Raw genomic sequence first — 16,102 nt, forward strand, 5'->3', positions numbered from 1 at the left:
TAAGTTGGTTAAAGTTAGCAGAACAAACACAGATCAACTGAATAACGAGTCAGCATCGACAACAGGAAGTGATGCAATACACAGATGGGAGAAAGATCTCCCATTCAATCCATCATCTTTACCACCTTTCCTGTTAAGGAAGTGCTGAGACTTGTTGACTGTCATTGGTCCAGAGGCAGGTTACTCCCTGTGTTAGTTTCCACAGGACTGATATAAAGAGACAGTCACTCTCATTTCACTTCAGCTTTTATTAACGACATCTGCAAAGATGAGAGTAAGTATTATTTCATTTTTTATTCTGTGTATTTTCTGACTCCTCAGGTAGGTGATGAGTGTTGGTCATATTTTAAAAGTCTAACTGTCCTCTGTATCTGTATTACTGACATTAGACAGACTAGAATATTTACAGGTTCATACCTATGGAACATGATGTGATAATACCTGTGAAGGTTCTCAGTCTTCCAGGTTGTTCAGTGGCAGCTGGACTTGATTTAGTTAAAGCAGGTTCAGTTATAAGAAATATCTGATTCCAAAAATGGTGAATGTCTAAATAACTATTGGCTCCCTGACACCTGCAAAAACAATATGTCAAAGATCTGACATTTGTGGTCATAAGAGGACGGAGTTACTGACAGGTGTTAGTATCACACAACAACTGACTGTATCGTCTTCTTCTGTCCACAGGTTTTGACCCTAGAGAACGCGTCCTTTAACGTTGGAGAGACTCTGACTGTTACTGGAGTTCCTAAACCGAATGCTGCACAGTAAGTGGTGATAATGTAAAACAATATTTCTGAACTGTTTCTGTAAAGTTTCAAACCCTCTGAGTCATCTTATCAGTTTTAAACATAATGAACAATTTAAAAATATAATTAATATTTTTATTTCTTTGTGCTTCAGGTTTAATGTGAATATCGGCTTCAGTGACAGTGACATAGCTCTGCATGTCAACCCTCGATTTAACTATGCTGATTACGTGAAGAAAGTGGTCTTCGCCTCTCGCCAGAAGGGAACCTGGAGTAAAGAGCACTTCAGCCAAAGCTTTCCCTTTGAAGAAGGAAAGGAGTTCGAGGTGTGTGTGTGTGTGTGTGTGTGTGTGTGTGTGTGTGTGTCATATTTATTCTGACCCTTCATGTGTGTCTACTGTTTTAAATCCACGTCTCATTCTTCTTCTTTTCTTTAGTGACCTCTGTTGGAGAATGTGTGTCACTGTACCTCTGATAACTTGACCTTCATCATGTTACCACTAATTTATTAACTCATACAGATCTGTGAAAACTACATACATTTGTTTCTGATATATTTCCAGGTATTTATAATGATATGATTTTGTGTTATTACGTCTCTTGTTACTCATTCTTCATTTATCTCTCTACAGATTTCCATTGAATTCAAGTCTGCTGAGTTCTTGGTGATTTTACCAGATAACTCTGTTTTCCGCTTCCCTAATCGCCTCGGTGCAGAGATCTACCCAATGATCTTTGTTGATTACGATGTTCGCATCACAAGTTTTAAGATCAAGTAAACCTCCCAGGAATCAGTGAATTCAAATAAAGTCACATAATAATCACATATTGACCTGAATACATGTGATAGAAGACTCAGTGATTTACTAATACAATCAACTTTACACATGTGGAAAGGATTTGTTCATGTCTGATGTCTCATGATGTCCACAAATGTGTGCTCAGCAATTTACCAATAAAATCAAGATTCACAAATGTGAAAAATCATTTTCTGTCTTCAGTTCTTTCTTCATAATGTTCAGAAAAGTTTTAAGACGACTACAAAAAACTGAAACAGATAACAAAATGTGTACCTCAGACTTTAAGTACTACTCAGAGTTCTACTAGCTTCAGAAGTTCTGATGACTCTGCAGTTGGAGGATGTATTCAGGGTGGAGACATCACAGAGTACCAGAGGGTGGTGGACAGTTGTGTGGAGTAAAATGGACTAAACCATTAATAACTCTACATCAGTAAAACAAAGGAGCTGGTGATGGACTTCAGGAAATCTGGGAGTCCTGTCACATTATTTATGTCATTTATTATTTTTTTGTTCTTATCAATTGTTGTCTTAAAATCTATAAATCTTTATTAAATACACTTCTGTGAAGTTGGTTTATTTTCTTTTAAAATCTACTATTTTTTCTTTCCAAGTGATAAATTTGGTGCCGGCAGTAGCTCAGGGGGTACAGCAGTCATCTATGAACCCCACGGTGAGTGGTTCAATTCCTGGCTCCTCCAGGCTACTTGCTGAAGTGTCCTTGGACAAAACACCAAAACCCCATAGTGTAGTGCTGACATACCGTCTAGCAGCTGTCCACCCACAATTTCCCCAAAGGGATCAATAAAGTATTCATTATTATCACTATTAAAAAAAATATTGTAACCATTCAACCAACCAGAAGAGGGCAACAGAAACTGAAATATCACAGGCGTGAAACCAGTCAGTAACAAGTGCACAGTCTCTGAGTTTCTAGATGTTCAATGTAAAAAGATCAAATGAATTTAGCTTGAAGCTTGAATGATCACTAACATCATTTACTGGTGTTTATGGTCATTATTATCATATCAGTATGTCTGTCTTTAGCATCAGGTCATTGCCCCAAACATAGTGTACATGGGCTTTGGGGGAGCTGCTAAGGAGATGTTCCAAAAACAAGAGCAAGAGAGTGACTGGTTCTTATCCCAGGTCTGAAGATTAGTCAGGCTAAGTAGTTTGTAAGTAGTTTGTAAGTAGTTTGTAAGTAGTCCCACCACCTGTATCCTCACATATTTCACACCTCCTCCAGGTGACCCTGTACTCAAAGAACCTGTTCCATCATTGGTGCTTCTGACACCTCCAGCTCTCTGCTTCACTCTCACTCTACTTCCTGTCTGTCTGGAGTCCACTGATGCTTCTTTTGGGTCACATGAGCCTCTGTACTTCGTGGGTTCCCTGGTTCACAGAACTTTGAACTCCTCAAGTCTCTGAAAGAGAGCTGTGAGACGTTGGTGTTCCTACAAACAGCTGTCATTGTCTGCAGCACAGTTTAACTGGTTCAGTTATACAAGAAGAGCACAGTGAGGTGTCAGTTACACTTTTCATTTATCACCTAACATTCCTCATGTGTCTGTATGTCACTATTTGCAGCATCAATGTTAGAGTAAAAATGATTCACTCACTGATTTATAATTTTCTTATTACAATGTTACTTTACTCATAAGGCTAATTTCTTGTTTCTTACTTCTTGTCATTATGAAGGATACATGTGTTTGATGTTTAATCCTGTCAGCAACAGGAACATGTTATACTCTGCTGATGCTGCACTCTGCACACAGACACAAAGCAGGAAAGGTCAGAAAAAGGTCAGCAGTCTCAGAGTTGACCAGTTCTTGTTGCTATACACCTGTGAGCAGTGTTTTATCCTTGTATGGAGTTCTTTTCCTTGTAAAATGATCATCCTTTAACCATACCAGCCCACATCTCTAACTTCAGTGTGTGTCTCATTTGTAATAAAAAGCTGTCACAAAGGGGGGACGGACAGAGTCGGAGTTGGAAATTCCTGGGTGAAGCATTTATGATGCTAAGACCTCAGGCCGGCTCCCCTTGCAAGTAAAAAGGCCAAAGAGTGTCCTTGTTGTGCTTTATTGTGTTTGTCTTTCCACGTATGAAAAGTGTTGTGGTTATTGTGGACCCAACAATCAATACAAACATGAGGTCATGTCACACTGCTTGATGTATGATGAATGTTTTGGTTTCTTTGTGCTTCAGGTTTAATGTGAATATCTGCTTCAGTGACAGTGACATAGCTCTGCATGTCAAAAGTGCTCGTCACTGCTCGCCAGGGGGGCAACTGGGGTAAAAATAACTATGGCCAAAGCTTTCCCTTTGAAGAAGGGAAGGAGTTCGAGGTGTGTGTGTGTGTGTGTGTGTGTGTGTGTGTGTGTGTGTGTGTGTCTGTGTGTGTGTGTGTGTGTGTGTGTGTGTGTGTGTGTGTGTGTCTGTGTGTGTGTGTGTGTGTGTGTGTGTGTGTGTCATATTTATTCTGACCCTTCATGTGTGTCTACTGTTTTAAATCCACGTCTCATTCTTATTCTTTTCTTTTAATGACCTCTGTTGGAGAATGTGTGTCACTGTACCTCTGATAACTTGACCTTCATCATGTTACCACTAATTTATTAACTCATACAGATCTGTGAAAACTACATACATTTGTTTTTGATATATTTCCAGGTATTTATAATGATATGATTTTGTGTTATTACGTCTCTTGTTATTTATTCTTCTCTTATCTCTCTGTACAGATGCCATTAGATTCAACTTTACTGAGTTCCATGTTCACATCTCATACGTCAAGATCAAGTAAACCTCCCAGGAATCAGTGAATAAAAGGTCACAGTAGAATCACAAATTGACCTGTGCTTTTAAATTTAGAATACATGTGATAGAGAACTTAGTGATTTGCATGTCTGATGTCTCATGATGTCCACAGAAGTGGGTTCAAGAATGTACCAATAAAATCAAGATTTACTAATGTGAAAAAACTATTTTCTGTCTTCAGTTCTTTAAGTCTGTTGTTTAAACATTTACTCTCTGTGGATCACAGAGCTGCAACATTGAAGGGGGTTTTAAGACAACTCCTGTGGATCTAGTGTTTTACTTAAGATCAGTAAAACAAAGGAGCTGGTGATGGAGTCCTGTCACCTGTCTCTCTATACAGGGGGAGGAGGTTTATCTGAGTACAAATACCTGGGAGTGTACTTCAGACAGATGAATAGATTCCAACTAATGTACCTGTTCTTGTTTAACTCCTTATAGTTTCTCTGTATCTCTACTTGCTTCATTTCTCCTGTAAAATGCACCGACTGGTTTGAACACGAGGAACATTGGTTACATACCTACAACACAGACATAAAGACAGAAAGATTTCCTCAGTAATTTGAGGCTATGAAGGATCCATTTTAAACACAATGATCCATTTTAAAATGTAGTGCAGTCTCACTCGGAACAATACTCGATACTGTTACTCCTCTGAAAAAGAAACTAGTGAATCAGAGGAAGTTAGCTCCATGGTACAATTCACAAATCTGTAGCTTCTTCTGCACTAAGAACTAAATCAGATAGAAACTTTGAGAATTCAGTTAAAAACTAAAGGAGGAAGGTACACAATAACAAACAGGACTGATTCAGAGAGGCTAAGAGTGAGGCTCTCAAATGAATTCAAACTATGTTTAGTTCTGGAGTCGATTAATAAGTCTGAGTAGAAGATTTCTGCTACTCCTCCACCCCGACCTGTTCTGCTTCTAGGAACATGATAATTAAGTAAAGTACAAGTACCTGACCAGAACAATGTTCCACTACAAGTAGAAGTACCGTTAAGTTCATTGTATCTGTTGTTGTGCGTCCATCAAACTGTAAGTCACTTATTATAGTTTGTTATGTAAATTTATGTTTCTGTTCCTGATTTTATGGTTTTTCGTTGTTTTCTCGCTGTTTCTGCTAAATAGGACTAATTAAGGGGAATTGATCATTGACAGCCTGCACATCTTCGAAACTGTATTTTACAGCTCTTTAATCTGATAGATATATTCTGTATTTATCTTTGAGTGAAGTTATTGTTTGTACTAATTCCAAGTATCATTAATTAATATGGTTGATTTAGTGGTTTAACAGACTGACATTTGCTTTAACTGAGACAATTTAGTAGAAAGAGTTGTTGTGATGTGAGGGCTCCATCTTGTGGCAGTGAAATGTGAACATGTGAACAATAAATTCAGTCATACTCAAAGTTAGGAGAAAACATCTTGATAAAAAGTTGTAATTGTTGCTGCTTATCGTGGATTTTGTATTTTGTATTTCTTTCAGAAACCACACACACAAACACGTGAACATGATTTAAATGAGGAATATTTGAATAAACTTTTCTAAAGGATCTAACAGTCACTTCAGTTGTGGGCTGTAAAGCATCTAAGCCTAAATAATTACAAGCTGTCTTCAGCCATCTCCATTTTTTCAGTATTAAAATAAGTACTCCACTAAGACAACTGTGTATTTCAAATCTTAAATGTAGAATCTTAGTCCACATTTCAGCACATAAAGGACATGTGGTGATGTAGTTAATACATGCTCTGTGTGGGCTGTTGTCTTTTAATTAACTTTCAGATTCTGATTTCAGAGAATTAGAATTATTCACAGTTATAAGCAAATCATAAGAAGGTTTGGATAACCATTGATAACCATTGATAACCACTGAATGAACAAAATCAGATACATTAGATAAAAGAAAAACAGAATCTAATGCAGATTATTCAAAGTCAAAGTACCACACGTGCAGAATAACACAGACAGATTCTGGTGTAAACATAACTGATGTTGCATTTTCAGAAGAGCTGTGTTTTAAAAAATGCATAAACAACATTTTAAATATACTTTTGTCCAGATTCGTAGAGAAAATGAAAAGAAAATCATGTGAAGTGTTTCCAGCTTCACTTTACATTAATGCAGCAGTGGTGACATCTAGTGGTTTACAAGGACGATCATCTCTCTGGTCTCTGAACCTGGTTTGTTTCTCTCTTGCAGGTACAGGTGATTGGTGGGCGGGGCTGTCCAGTGGTGCTGACTGGGAACACCTGGTTTGAACACACACCTTCCAGCTACTATTAAAATCTGTGTAAAATCTTATGAGCTTCTCGTGAAAACCTCTGTTTGATTTATATTTTTGGGGGTTTTCACATCTCATCTTTTTATTTTTATTTTGTAAATAAATTAGATTCTGCCTCGAACATTTGAGCTGGTTGTGACATAGAACAGAAACAATTTGGAAAACAAAAAGGGAACATTGATGTGAACTGATTCAAGTTCAAGTCACTGAATGTATCTCAGCTCTGTCGTGTTGTGTAAAACCATGTATTGTTTCTATAAAGAGCTCTGACTGAGGTTCATCGCTCTGTGACAGACAGCTCTGTCTCTTCATGTATAAAACCCTCAACTTCTCTGCTGTGGTGACAGAAAACAGTGAGAGACAGCGTTCAGGTTTTGATGTGAGCAGGTCCAGAGGTGGTGGACTGGAAACAGAAAGTGAGAAGTGAATAGGTTCTACTTTGGTTGTAAAATGTGGAATAAAACTATTGCACTGCTCCTCTTTGTGATGTTGTTAGTCTAATAGTTCACTGATTCACCTACTGAGGTGAATTGTGGGACAATGGACAGATTTGTAACGTCAGCATTTCATCTGGAGGATTAATGTTTTATTTCAGTGTTGTGGTTTGGAATTAGATGAAGGATTGAAATGATCAAAATGGTTTTATGGTCAGAGACGATCAGATTGTACACTTGGAGACTGGAGATAAGAAGGGTCAGTACTGACTAGTGTGTATTCAAGGGTAGATAGTTTAGGAAGAGGGAGAGGTTTCAGAGTGTCAGATCAGCACGCTGGTGTAAGACTGGACCCCCGTCACAACCACTGGTGGGGGTCCGGTCTTGTCCTCCAGGAGGGCAGGACTTAAAGTGAGTAAGCCTCAGGTTTATTCCAGGTCTCAGACATGTGACATCAAACCTTTCTTTTAAATATGATTGTGGATTAAACCAGATTTATTAAATAGGAACTGACATTAACAGTTTGATTTTAGTGTTTAATGTTACTTTTAGTCAGAGGACGAAGAAACGCTGAGCTTCACTCCAGGATTTTAACGAGACAGAGACAAGAGATTCATCCTGACCTTGAACTGTTAATGTGACTCTGCAGAGACTGGATGGACTTGGGCAGATCAGCATCACACTATTCTGCACAGGCTGAACTAGTTGATCTGACAGAAGCATGTTAACAAGCATCACAAGCTTGTCTCTGCCTTGTTTAATGTAATGCTCTTATTGTCACGGACTCCCCCCTCACTGGACATGCCTTCTGACCAGCCTCTAGCTAAACTTCCGGTACCATGAGTGTATTCCTCCCTGAACTGTATTATTCCTTTTTCTGTCTCCCAGGATAGGACTTGCGTTCTCCATTACCGGGATCTGCTTCTCCTTAAACCTCGTACCATGAGTCTATTCCCCTTACCTGAACTACTCTCCTTCTCACCTTGCCTTCCTCCCTGAACCTGACCCGATCCTGTTTCCAGTTCCCTCTTGTTTTCCAGTGTCCTACTTTGCCTTCTTGTTGGACCTCTCTGTGTATGACTTCAGACCTTCTCCTGTACTCTGCTTTTAGACCTGCTCTGTCAACCACCTATTGGAACAGGTCTTCTGTGTATGATCTCTGACTGCATTATCACTCTGGATATTTGGATTGTGAATGTCAGCTTGTTTGATCGTGGTGCTTCTGCATTGACTTTTCACTTCCCTGAAACCAGCCCTTGGGTTCAAGCCCTGTGTCCCGAAATGTTCTAATTCCACCTGTTTCCCTCAACTCCACAAGTTCTGTGATCTGAGCCGGCCATCTTGGTTGTGACATCAGGATCACCTCTCACCTCTACACCTCTTCTGGGTCACCCAGTTCGCATCACTACTCTCAATCTGGTCAACCACTTGCCGTACAATACTTCAGTGAGTATCATCATATTACTTCAGTATTCAACAGGAGCTCATCACATTATCATTGTGTTTCTTTTTGTAATAAACCTCTTTAAACCCATTCTGGTTCCCGAGTGGTCTCTGGTTATGGAGTCTGATCCAGGCCCTGTGACACAATCAAATGTCGCAGTAAAGATAAGCGAAGTTAGCTAGAAGTTGTGTCAACTGGACTTACTTCTAAAGGACAAAGGACAAACATTTACTTGAGGACAACAATGTTCACATTTTAGACAGAGAAGACAAGTGGTTTGAGTGAGGGGGTGTAAATCAACACCCCCTCACTCACAGGTTGGTCGTACTTGAATATCCGCGTATGCGCACTGCATAGAGCGGGAGGTTTGAAGTGTAGTGAACAAATCCTCAAGAGACAACAAGGAAAATATTTAACAGGGACGAAAAGAAAGAGAAAGAGAGAGAGAGGTAATGAGAGAAACGAAAGTCGCCCAAAAGACGAGGAAATATGACGAAGGTTATGTAGCGCTTGGCTACGGTGGGAAACGAGGAAAGATGGGTAGGTATACTGTGTCACGGGGGTAACAAAAAATAATTGAGAAGCACTGCTTTAGAGGAAGAAACCTCCAGCAGAACCAGGCTCATAGTGGGCGGCCATCTGCCTCGACCGGTTAGGGTGAGTGGAACGAGAAGAGAGAAAAGAACAGCAGGCAATAAAGACAACAACAAGCATCAAGAACACTGGACAGGTGAACTGGATTCTGGAGATGTACAGCTCCAGGCCGAGGATACCTGCAGAAAAGTACAGAGAGAGGGAGACAGAGAGGAGGAAACACAACTAAAAGAGAGAGAAGACACAAAGTTAATGACATGAAATGGTGGCATTTAAATGGATAGAGGAGAAAGGAGAGAGGAGAGGAGCTCAGTGTATCAGTAGAGGTCCCCCAGCAGACTAACCTATAGCAGCAGAACTAAGAGATGGTTCAGAGTCACCTGATCCATCTCTAACGATAAGATTTATAAAAAAGGAAAGTTTTAAGTCTAGTCTTAAATGTAGAGAGGGTGTCTGCCTCCAGAACCTGAACTGGGAGCTGGTTCCACAGGAGAGGGGCTTGGTAGCTAAAGGCTCTGCCTCCCATTCTACATTTGGAAACTCTAGGAACCACAAGTAAACCTGCAGTCTGAGAACGGAGAGTTCTGCTTAGAAGATATGGAACTATGAGTTCTTTGAGATAAGATGGAACCTGATTATTAAGGGATTTATAAGTGAGGAGAAAAAATTTCTGTTGTGTTGAGGTAGTTATCATCAACATCTGCATGGATATTAAAGTCACCCACTATAATGACTTTATCTGCACTAAGAACTAAATCAGATAGAAACCCTCAGAATTCAGTTAAAAACTCAGAGTAAGGGACAGGAGGACGGTACACAATAACAAACTGGACTGGTTTTCGATTTTTCCAGTTAGGATCAGAGAGGCTAAGAGTGAGGCTCTCAAATGAATTCAAACTATGTTTAGGTCTGGGGTTGATTAACAAACTTGAGTGGAAGATTGCTGCTACTCCTCCACCCCGACCTGTGCTTCTAGGAACATGATAATTAACATGACTTGAGGGGGTCGACTCATTCAGAGAGACATATTCATCCTGCTGCAGCCAGGTTTCAGTAAGACAGAATAAGTCTATCTGATGGTCAGTTATCAAATCATTTACTAACAGGGATTTAGACTGGAGAGATCTGATATTTAAAAGTCCACATTTGATTGTTTTCTTGTTATTTTGTTCTAAGAGAGGAGTCGTCTTTATTTTTATTAGGTTTTTATGAATCACTCCTCGTGTTAGTTTTAGATATAAATAATTTAGGTACTCGGGGAGCAGACACTGTCTCTATAGGGTTATAGTAGTTTTTGGGGGGTGACGGCTGTAAGGAAGCTGCAGAGAGGTGTGTAAGACTGCGTCTCTGCGTCCTGGGCTCCACTCTGACATGTCAGGGTTTAGGTCGTCTAATAAACTCTGGGACCTATGCTAGCTGGCTTATTTTCCACGCTGCTGAGCCGAGTCCCAAATCAGTCAAACTCGCCTCCAATGCTGAAAATAAACTACATTTATTACAAATCCCCTTCTCACCAAAGGAGGCAGAGGAAAAACTAAACATGTGACAACAAACAGAGCAACTGAATAGCGAGTCAGCGTTGACAACAGGAAGTGATTTGATACGCCTAACATAGGAGGAGCAGCAGGTATGCTGAATCCAGTATTGAAGTCAGGACCAGGTGTTTTCTACAGGTATCTTTGTTCAGAACAACAAGGCAGCAGAAGCAGTAAAACCAAAAGACTGATGTCATATTTCTTCAAACTGTTTTCAATAAATCCCAACAAATGATGATTCCTGTTGTTTTGTTTCTTTGGTTACATCACAGCTGATGTTTAATATACAACTGATACAAACAGATCTTCTGTGATTTTTTCCTTTATGTTTCTCTCTGTCTCTACTTTCTTCATTTGTCCTGTAAAATGCATTGACCTGAAGATGAAGACAATCCTCTATATAACCTTTTATCACTCAATGATTACATGTTAATGTAGCTTCAGTGTTTTATGTCTTTCATTCATCTTAATAATCTTTTCCTGTTAGATGAATGCTGAGGTCTGTCCCAGCTTAAACACGATAAACCGTTTTAAAATGTAATGAATGTGTTTGTGTGTCATATTTATTCTAACCCTGCATGTGTCTCTGCTGTTGACCTTTATCATTTCATCACTAATTAAATACTGATAAAAGATTGAAATATTTTACTACAAAATGTTAGATTTTAACACTGGGATTAGTTACTACAGTTCAGCAAAGCAGCAAACGTCCATATAATCTGTATGTCCTTTAAATGTAACATCACACACACACACAGTCCCCTCTATATCTTGTTTATCGTCTTCTTCTTTTATTTCACAGATTATGAATCTAGTAAATGCCTCTTTCGAGGTTGGGAAGTACCCGACCATTAATGGAGTTCCCACATTGAGTAAAACTGACACTACTTCCCTCTTCTTGGTTCTTGTGGTTTTATTTTTAGCAATAACGTACATTTGTACTCAACAAACAAATGTTCTAGTCAAATAGTTGTGTCCTTTAACTCAGTAATATCAGGACCAGGTGTTTTCTACCGGTATCTTTGTTCAGAACAGCAAGGTAGGCAACCCTCAATTTCACTGCTATGGACATGTGGTCTTCAAGTGAGCTGAGGAGTTAATCGTGGAAGGCTTTCGTTTTTACAGAGGACAGAAGTTCAAGGTTAGTGTGTGTGTGTGTGTGTGTCATATTTATTTTAACCTGGCACGTGTCTACTGTTGACCTTCATCATGTTTCCACTAATGTATTAACTCAATCAGATCTGTGAAAACTATATAAATTTGTATTTAATATATTTCCAGGTATTTATAATATGATTTTTTTTTTTAACTGTAGAAGAAATTTTGTATTGTGACCTTTTAATGTTTAAACGCAAAGTGAAGAAATTTTTCTTTTATAGATGAAACTGGCTGTGAAGAAAAACTGTGGTTGATATGATGTACAAGCGACTTTCCTCTTTCTGCAAAGATGCATGAGAAAGTGCAAAATGAGGAAATTTGAGTGGTTGTGTGTGTGAACACAGGGGTCCAGGGTTGTTTTGCACTACATTAAGTGTACAAGGTTTAGAATATGAGTGATAGAGAACTTGGTGATTTACATGTCTGATGTCTCATGATGTCCACAGAAGTGGGTTAAAGAATGTACCAATAAAATCAAGATTTACTGATGTGAAAAAACTATTTTCTGTCTTCAGTTCTTTAAGTCTGTTGTTTAAACATTTATTACTCTCTGTGGATCACAGAGCTGCAACATTAAAGAGGGTTTTAAGACAACTCACAAGTTTGTTCAGCCTGTTAGCGTCTGCTACCTTCATGTTGCTGGCCCAGTACATGAATTTGTGCTATATAAGTGCATTTAAAAAAGTTCTCTGGAAGTGTCGTAGACATTTTCCCCTTCCTTCAAATTCAAAGAAGGACTCAGTATGATGAACCATTTCAAGGAAAACACGCATTTCTGTTGAGACCACAAATTTTCACTACAGGTCTGTGTTTATCACTTGTTACAACTTTGAGACCCAGGAGCCATCTACTACTCCTGTCATTACTATGAACCCTTGTCCTGTTTTAGTATCTCTTGCCTTCTTTCATACTAAAGTTGCTACAGAGGTTGAGTTTTGGCAAATGGACCTCCTTCTTGTTAGGTGTCATCAACAGGAATTGTGAATTTCAAATATTCACAGATTTACTTTTCTGTTAAGGGAGTGCTGAGACTTGTTGACTGTCATTGGTCCAGAGGCAGGTTACTTCCTGAGTTAGTTTCCACAGGACTGATATAAAGAGACAGACAAACATTCACAGTCACTCTCATTTCTCTTCAGCTTTTATTCACGACATCTGCAAAGATGAGAGTAAGTATTATTTAATTTTTTATTCTGTGTATTTTCTGACTCCTCAGGTAGGTGATGAGTGTTGGGTCATATTTTAAAAGTCTAACTGTCCTCTGTATCTGTATTACTGACATTAGACAGACTAGAATATTTACAGGTTCATACCTATGGAACATGATGTGATAATACCTGTGAAGGTTCTCAGTCTTCCAGGTTGTTCAGTGGCAGCTGGACTTGATTTAGTTAAAGCAGCTTCAGTTATAAGAAATATTTGATTCCAAAAATGGTGAATGTCTAAATAATTATTGGCTCCCTGACACCTGCAAATACAATATGTCAAAGATCTGACATTTGTGGTCATAAGAGGACGGAGTTACTGACAGGTGTTAGTATCACACAACAACTGACTGTATCGTCTTCTTCTGTCCACAGGTTTTGACCCTAATGGACGCGTCCTTTAACGTTGGAGAGACTCTGACTATTACTGGAGTTCCTAAACCGAATGCTAAAAAGTAAGTGGTGATAATGTAAAACAATATTTCTGAACTGTTTCTCTAAAGTTTCAAACCCTCTGAGTCATCTTATCAGTTTGAAACATAATGAACAATTTTAAAATATAATGAATGTTTTTATTTCTTTGTGCTGCAGCTTTATTGTGAATATCTGCTCCAGTGACAGTGACATAGCTCTGCATGTCAACCCTCGATTTAACCACAATGATGACATAAGAAAAGTGGTCTTCAACTCTTGCCAGGGAGGAACCTGGGGTAAATGGAGCTACGGACAAAGCTTTCCCTTTGAAGAAGGAAAGGAGTTCGAGGTGTGTGTGTGTGTGTGTGTGTGTGTGTGTGTGTGTGTGTGTGTGTGTGTGTGTGTGTGTGTCTGTGTGTCATATTTATTCTGACCCTTCATGTGTGTCTACTGTTTTAAATCCACGTCTCATTCTTCTTCTTTTCTTTTAGTGACCTCTGTTGGAGAATGTGTGTCACTGTACCTCTGATAACTTGACCTTCATCATGTTACCACTAATTTATTAACTCATACAGATCTGTGAAAACTACATACATTTGTTTTTAATATATTTCCAGGTATTTATAATGATATGATTTTGTGTTATTACGTCTCTTGTTACTCATTCTTCATTTATCTCTCTACAGATTTCCATTGAATTCAAGTCTGCTGAGTTCTTGGTGATTTTACCAGACGACTCTGTTTCCCGCTTCCCTAATCGCCTCGGTGCAGAGATCTACCCAATGATCTTTGTTGATGAAGATGTTCGCATCACAAGTTTTAAGATCAAGTAAACCTCCCAGGAATCAGTGAATTCAAATAAAGTCACATAATAATCACATATTGACCTGAATACATGTGATAGAAGACTCAGTGATTTACTAATACAATCAACTTTACACAAGCGGAAAGGATTTGTTCATGTCTGATGTCTCATGATGTCCACAAAAGTGTGCTCAGCAATTTACCAATAAAATCAAGATTCACAAATGTGAAAAATCATTTTTTGTCTTCACTTTTTTTTTCATAATATTCAGAAAAGTTTACAAAAAACTGAAACAGATAACAAAATGTGTACCTCAGACTTTAAGTACGATGCGGCCCAGCCTCACCCAGACTCTGCATCCCGCGGCCCCGAGGTAAATTGAGTTTGGACAGCATCCTCCTCTCAGCTACAACATGTAGATCATGTAGTCTCAAACTCCTCTCAGTCCTCGACAATCCCTCCCACTCACTGCACATTGTACAGCCAGAGACTGATCACATTAAGTGCTCCACAGAGAACCACAGGAGATCATTTTTACCTGTGACCATCAAACTGTTTAACTCGTCCCCTCCCTCTGTAAGGAAGTGGGGGACTAACTCTCATCAGAATCCCTATTTAGGTCATTTATTTCTTGTTGTTCCTCTCTGGACTAAGTTCTCTGGAAGTTGAGTTTTGTCAACTGGACTTTCTTATTATAAGGTGGAATCAACAGGAATGGACGTGATCTCCTGAGCTACTGCAGATTATGACTATGTTGTCTTCAAGACACTTTATGACATCACATATTTGAGTGATTGGAGACGAAATGAACACTGCAGAGAATGAGACTTTACACCAATCACAGTTTAAGACTAATCACATGTGGTATAGCATTTTCCATTTTTTCCACACACCTTTAAACACAACATTAGCTGTGTTCACTGGACTGGAGCACTGCTGAAAATTAACTTTATCAATTATTATCTCAAAAACTATAAAGCTTTATTAAATACACTTCTGTGAAGTTGCTGTATTTCTCTTTAAAATGTACTAATTTTTCTTTTAATGTGATAAATATTACAGCCTCATGTAAACACAATGTGGTTAACTGTAACCAACCAACCAGAAGAGGGCAACAGAAACTGAAATATCACAGACATGAAACCAGTCAGTACAAAATAACAAGTGCACAGTCTCTGAGTTCTTGTCTGTAGATGTTCAATATAAAAAGATCTAATTAATTTAGCTTGAAGCTTGAATGATCACTGACATCATTTACTGGAGTTTATGGTCATTATTATCATTTCAGTATCTGTCTTTAGCATCAGGTCGTTGCCCCAAACATAGTGAACATGTAACCCTCTCCCAGTGGAACAGGAGCATGAGGGTGACTGGCTCTTATCCAAGGTCTGAAGGTTATCTGGGCTAAATAATTTATAGACAGCTTGGACCAGGAATCTGATGTGGTTGAAGTCTGCTTGCCAGAGATGTTCCAAAAAGACGATTCGCTGCAGCACGTTTTCCTATTTTATCCATTTCTTTGAGTCCCACCACCTGCATCCTCACATATTTCACACCTCCTCCAGGTGACAATGTACTTCATCAATTGCCTGGTTCACAGAACTTTGAACTCCTCAGAGTCTCTGAAAGAGAGCTGTGAGACGTTGGTGTTCCTACAAACAGCTGTCATTGTCTGCAGCACAGTTTAACTGGTTCAGTTATACAAGAAGAGCACAGTGAGATGTCAGTTACACTTTTCATTTATCACCTAACATTCAACATGAGGTCAACATATTTATCCATCTATTATCTGAACTACTTTTCCTGTTAAGGGATGTAGTGTGCTACAGCCAATCCCAGCAGTCATTAGATAAGAAGAGAGGTACAC

General features: G+C 38.9%; 2 protein-coding genes across 2 annotated transcripts; both read left to right on the forward strand.

The window, feature by feature from the left end:
- The first annotated feature begins 219 nt into the window (after positions 1–219).
- On the forward strand, positions 220–1,684 carry LOC113173045 (beta-galactoside-binding lectin-like). The gene is made up of 4 exons (XM_026376310.2): positions 220–274; positions 685–764; positions 901–1,072; positions 1,379–1,684. Exons 1-4 carry the CDS (start codon positions 269–271, stop codon positions 1,523–1,525), a joined length of 405 nt encoding a protein of 134 aa, XP_026232095.1. The 5' UTR covers positions 220–268; the 3' UTR covers positions 1,526–1,684.
- A 9,938-nt stretch (positions 1,685–11,622) lies between these two features.
- Positions 11,623–14,471, forward strand: LOC113173044 (beta-galactoside-binding lectin-like). Its single transcript, XM_026376309.1, has 5 exons — positions 11,623–11,794; positions 12,951–12,980; positions 13,392–13,471; positions 13,608–13,779; positions 14,117–14,471. Exons 2-5 carry the CDS (start codon positions 12,975–12,977, stop codon positions 14,261–14,263), a joined length of 405 nt encoding a protein of 134 aa, XP_026232094.1. The 5' UTR covers positions 11,623–11,794; positions 12,951–12,974; the 3' UTR covers positions 14,264–14,471.
- The last annotated feature ends 1,631 nt before the right edge of the window (positions 14,472–16,102 follow it).

Source organism: Anabas testudineus, chromosome 21 (assembly GCF_900324465.2).
Source record: "Anabas testudineus chromosome 21, fAnaTes1.2, whole genome shotgun sequence".
Taxonomy (NCBI): Eukaryota; Metazoa; Chordata; class Actinopteri; order Anabantiformes; family Anabantidae; genus Anabas; species Anabas testudineus.

Bases quoted from the DNA above. Each gene is read 5' to 3' on its own strand.
- LOC113173044 (XM_026376309.1), top strand. The intron at 13,472-13,607 runs GTAAGTGGTGAT...TTTGTGCTGCAG, and splicing joins CCTAAACCGAATGCTAAAAA to CTTTATTGTGAATATCTGCT. The intron at 13,780-14,116 runs GTGTGTGTGTGT...ATCTCTCTACAG, and splicing joins AAGAAGGAAAGGAGTTCGAG to ATTTCCATTGAATTCAAGTC.
- LOC113173045 (XM_026376310.2), top strand. The intron at 765-900 runs GTAAGTGGTGAT...TTTGTGCTTCAG, and splicing joins CCTAAACCGAATGCTGCACA to GTTTAATGTGAATATCGGCT. The intron at 1,073-1,378 runs GTGTGTGTGTGT...ATCTCTCTACAG, and splicing joins AAGAAGGAAAGGAGTTCGAG to ATTTCCATTGAATTCAAGTC.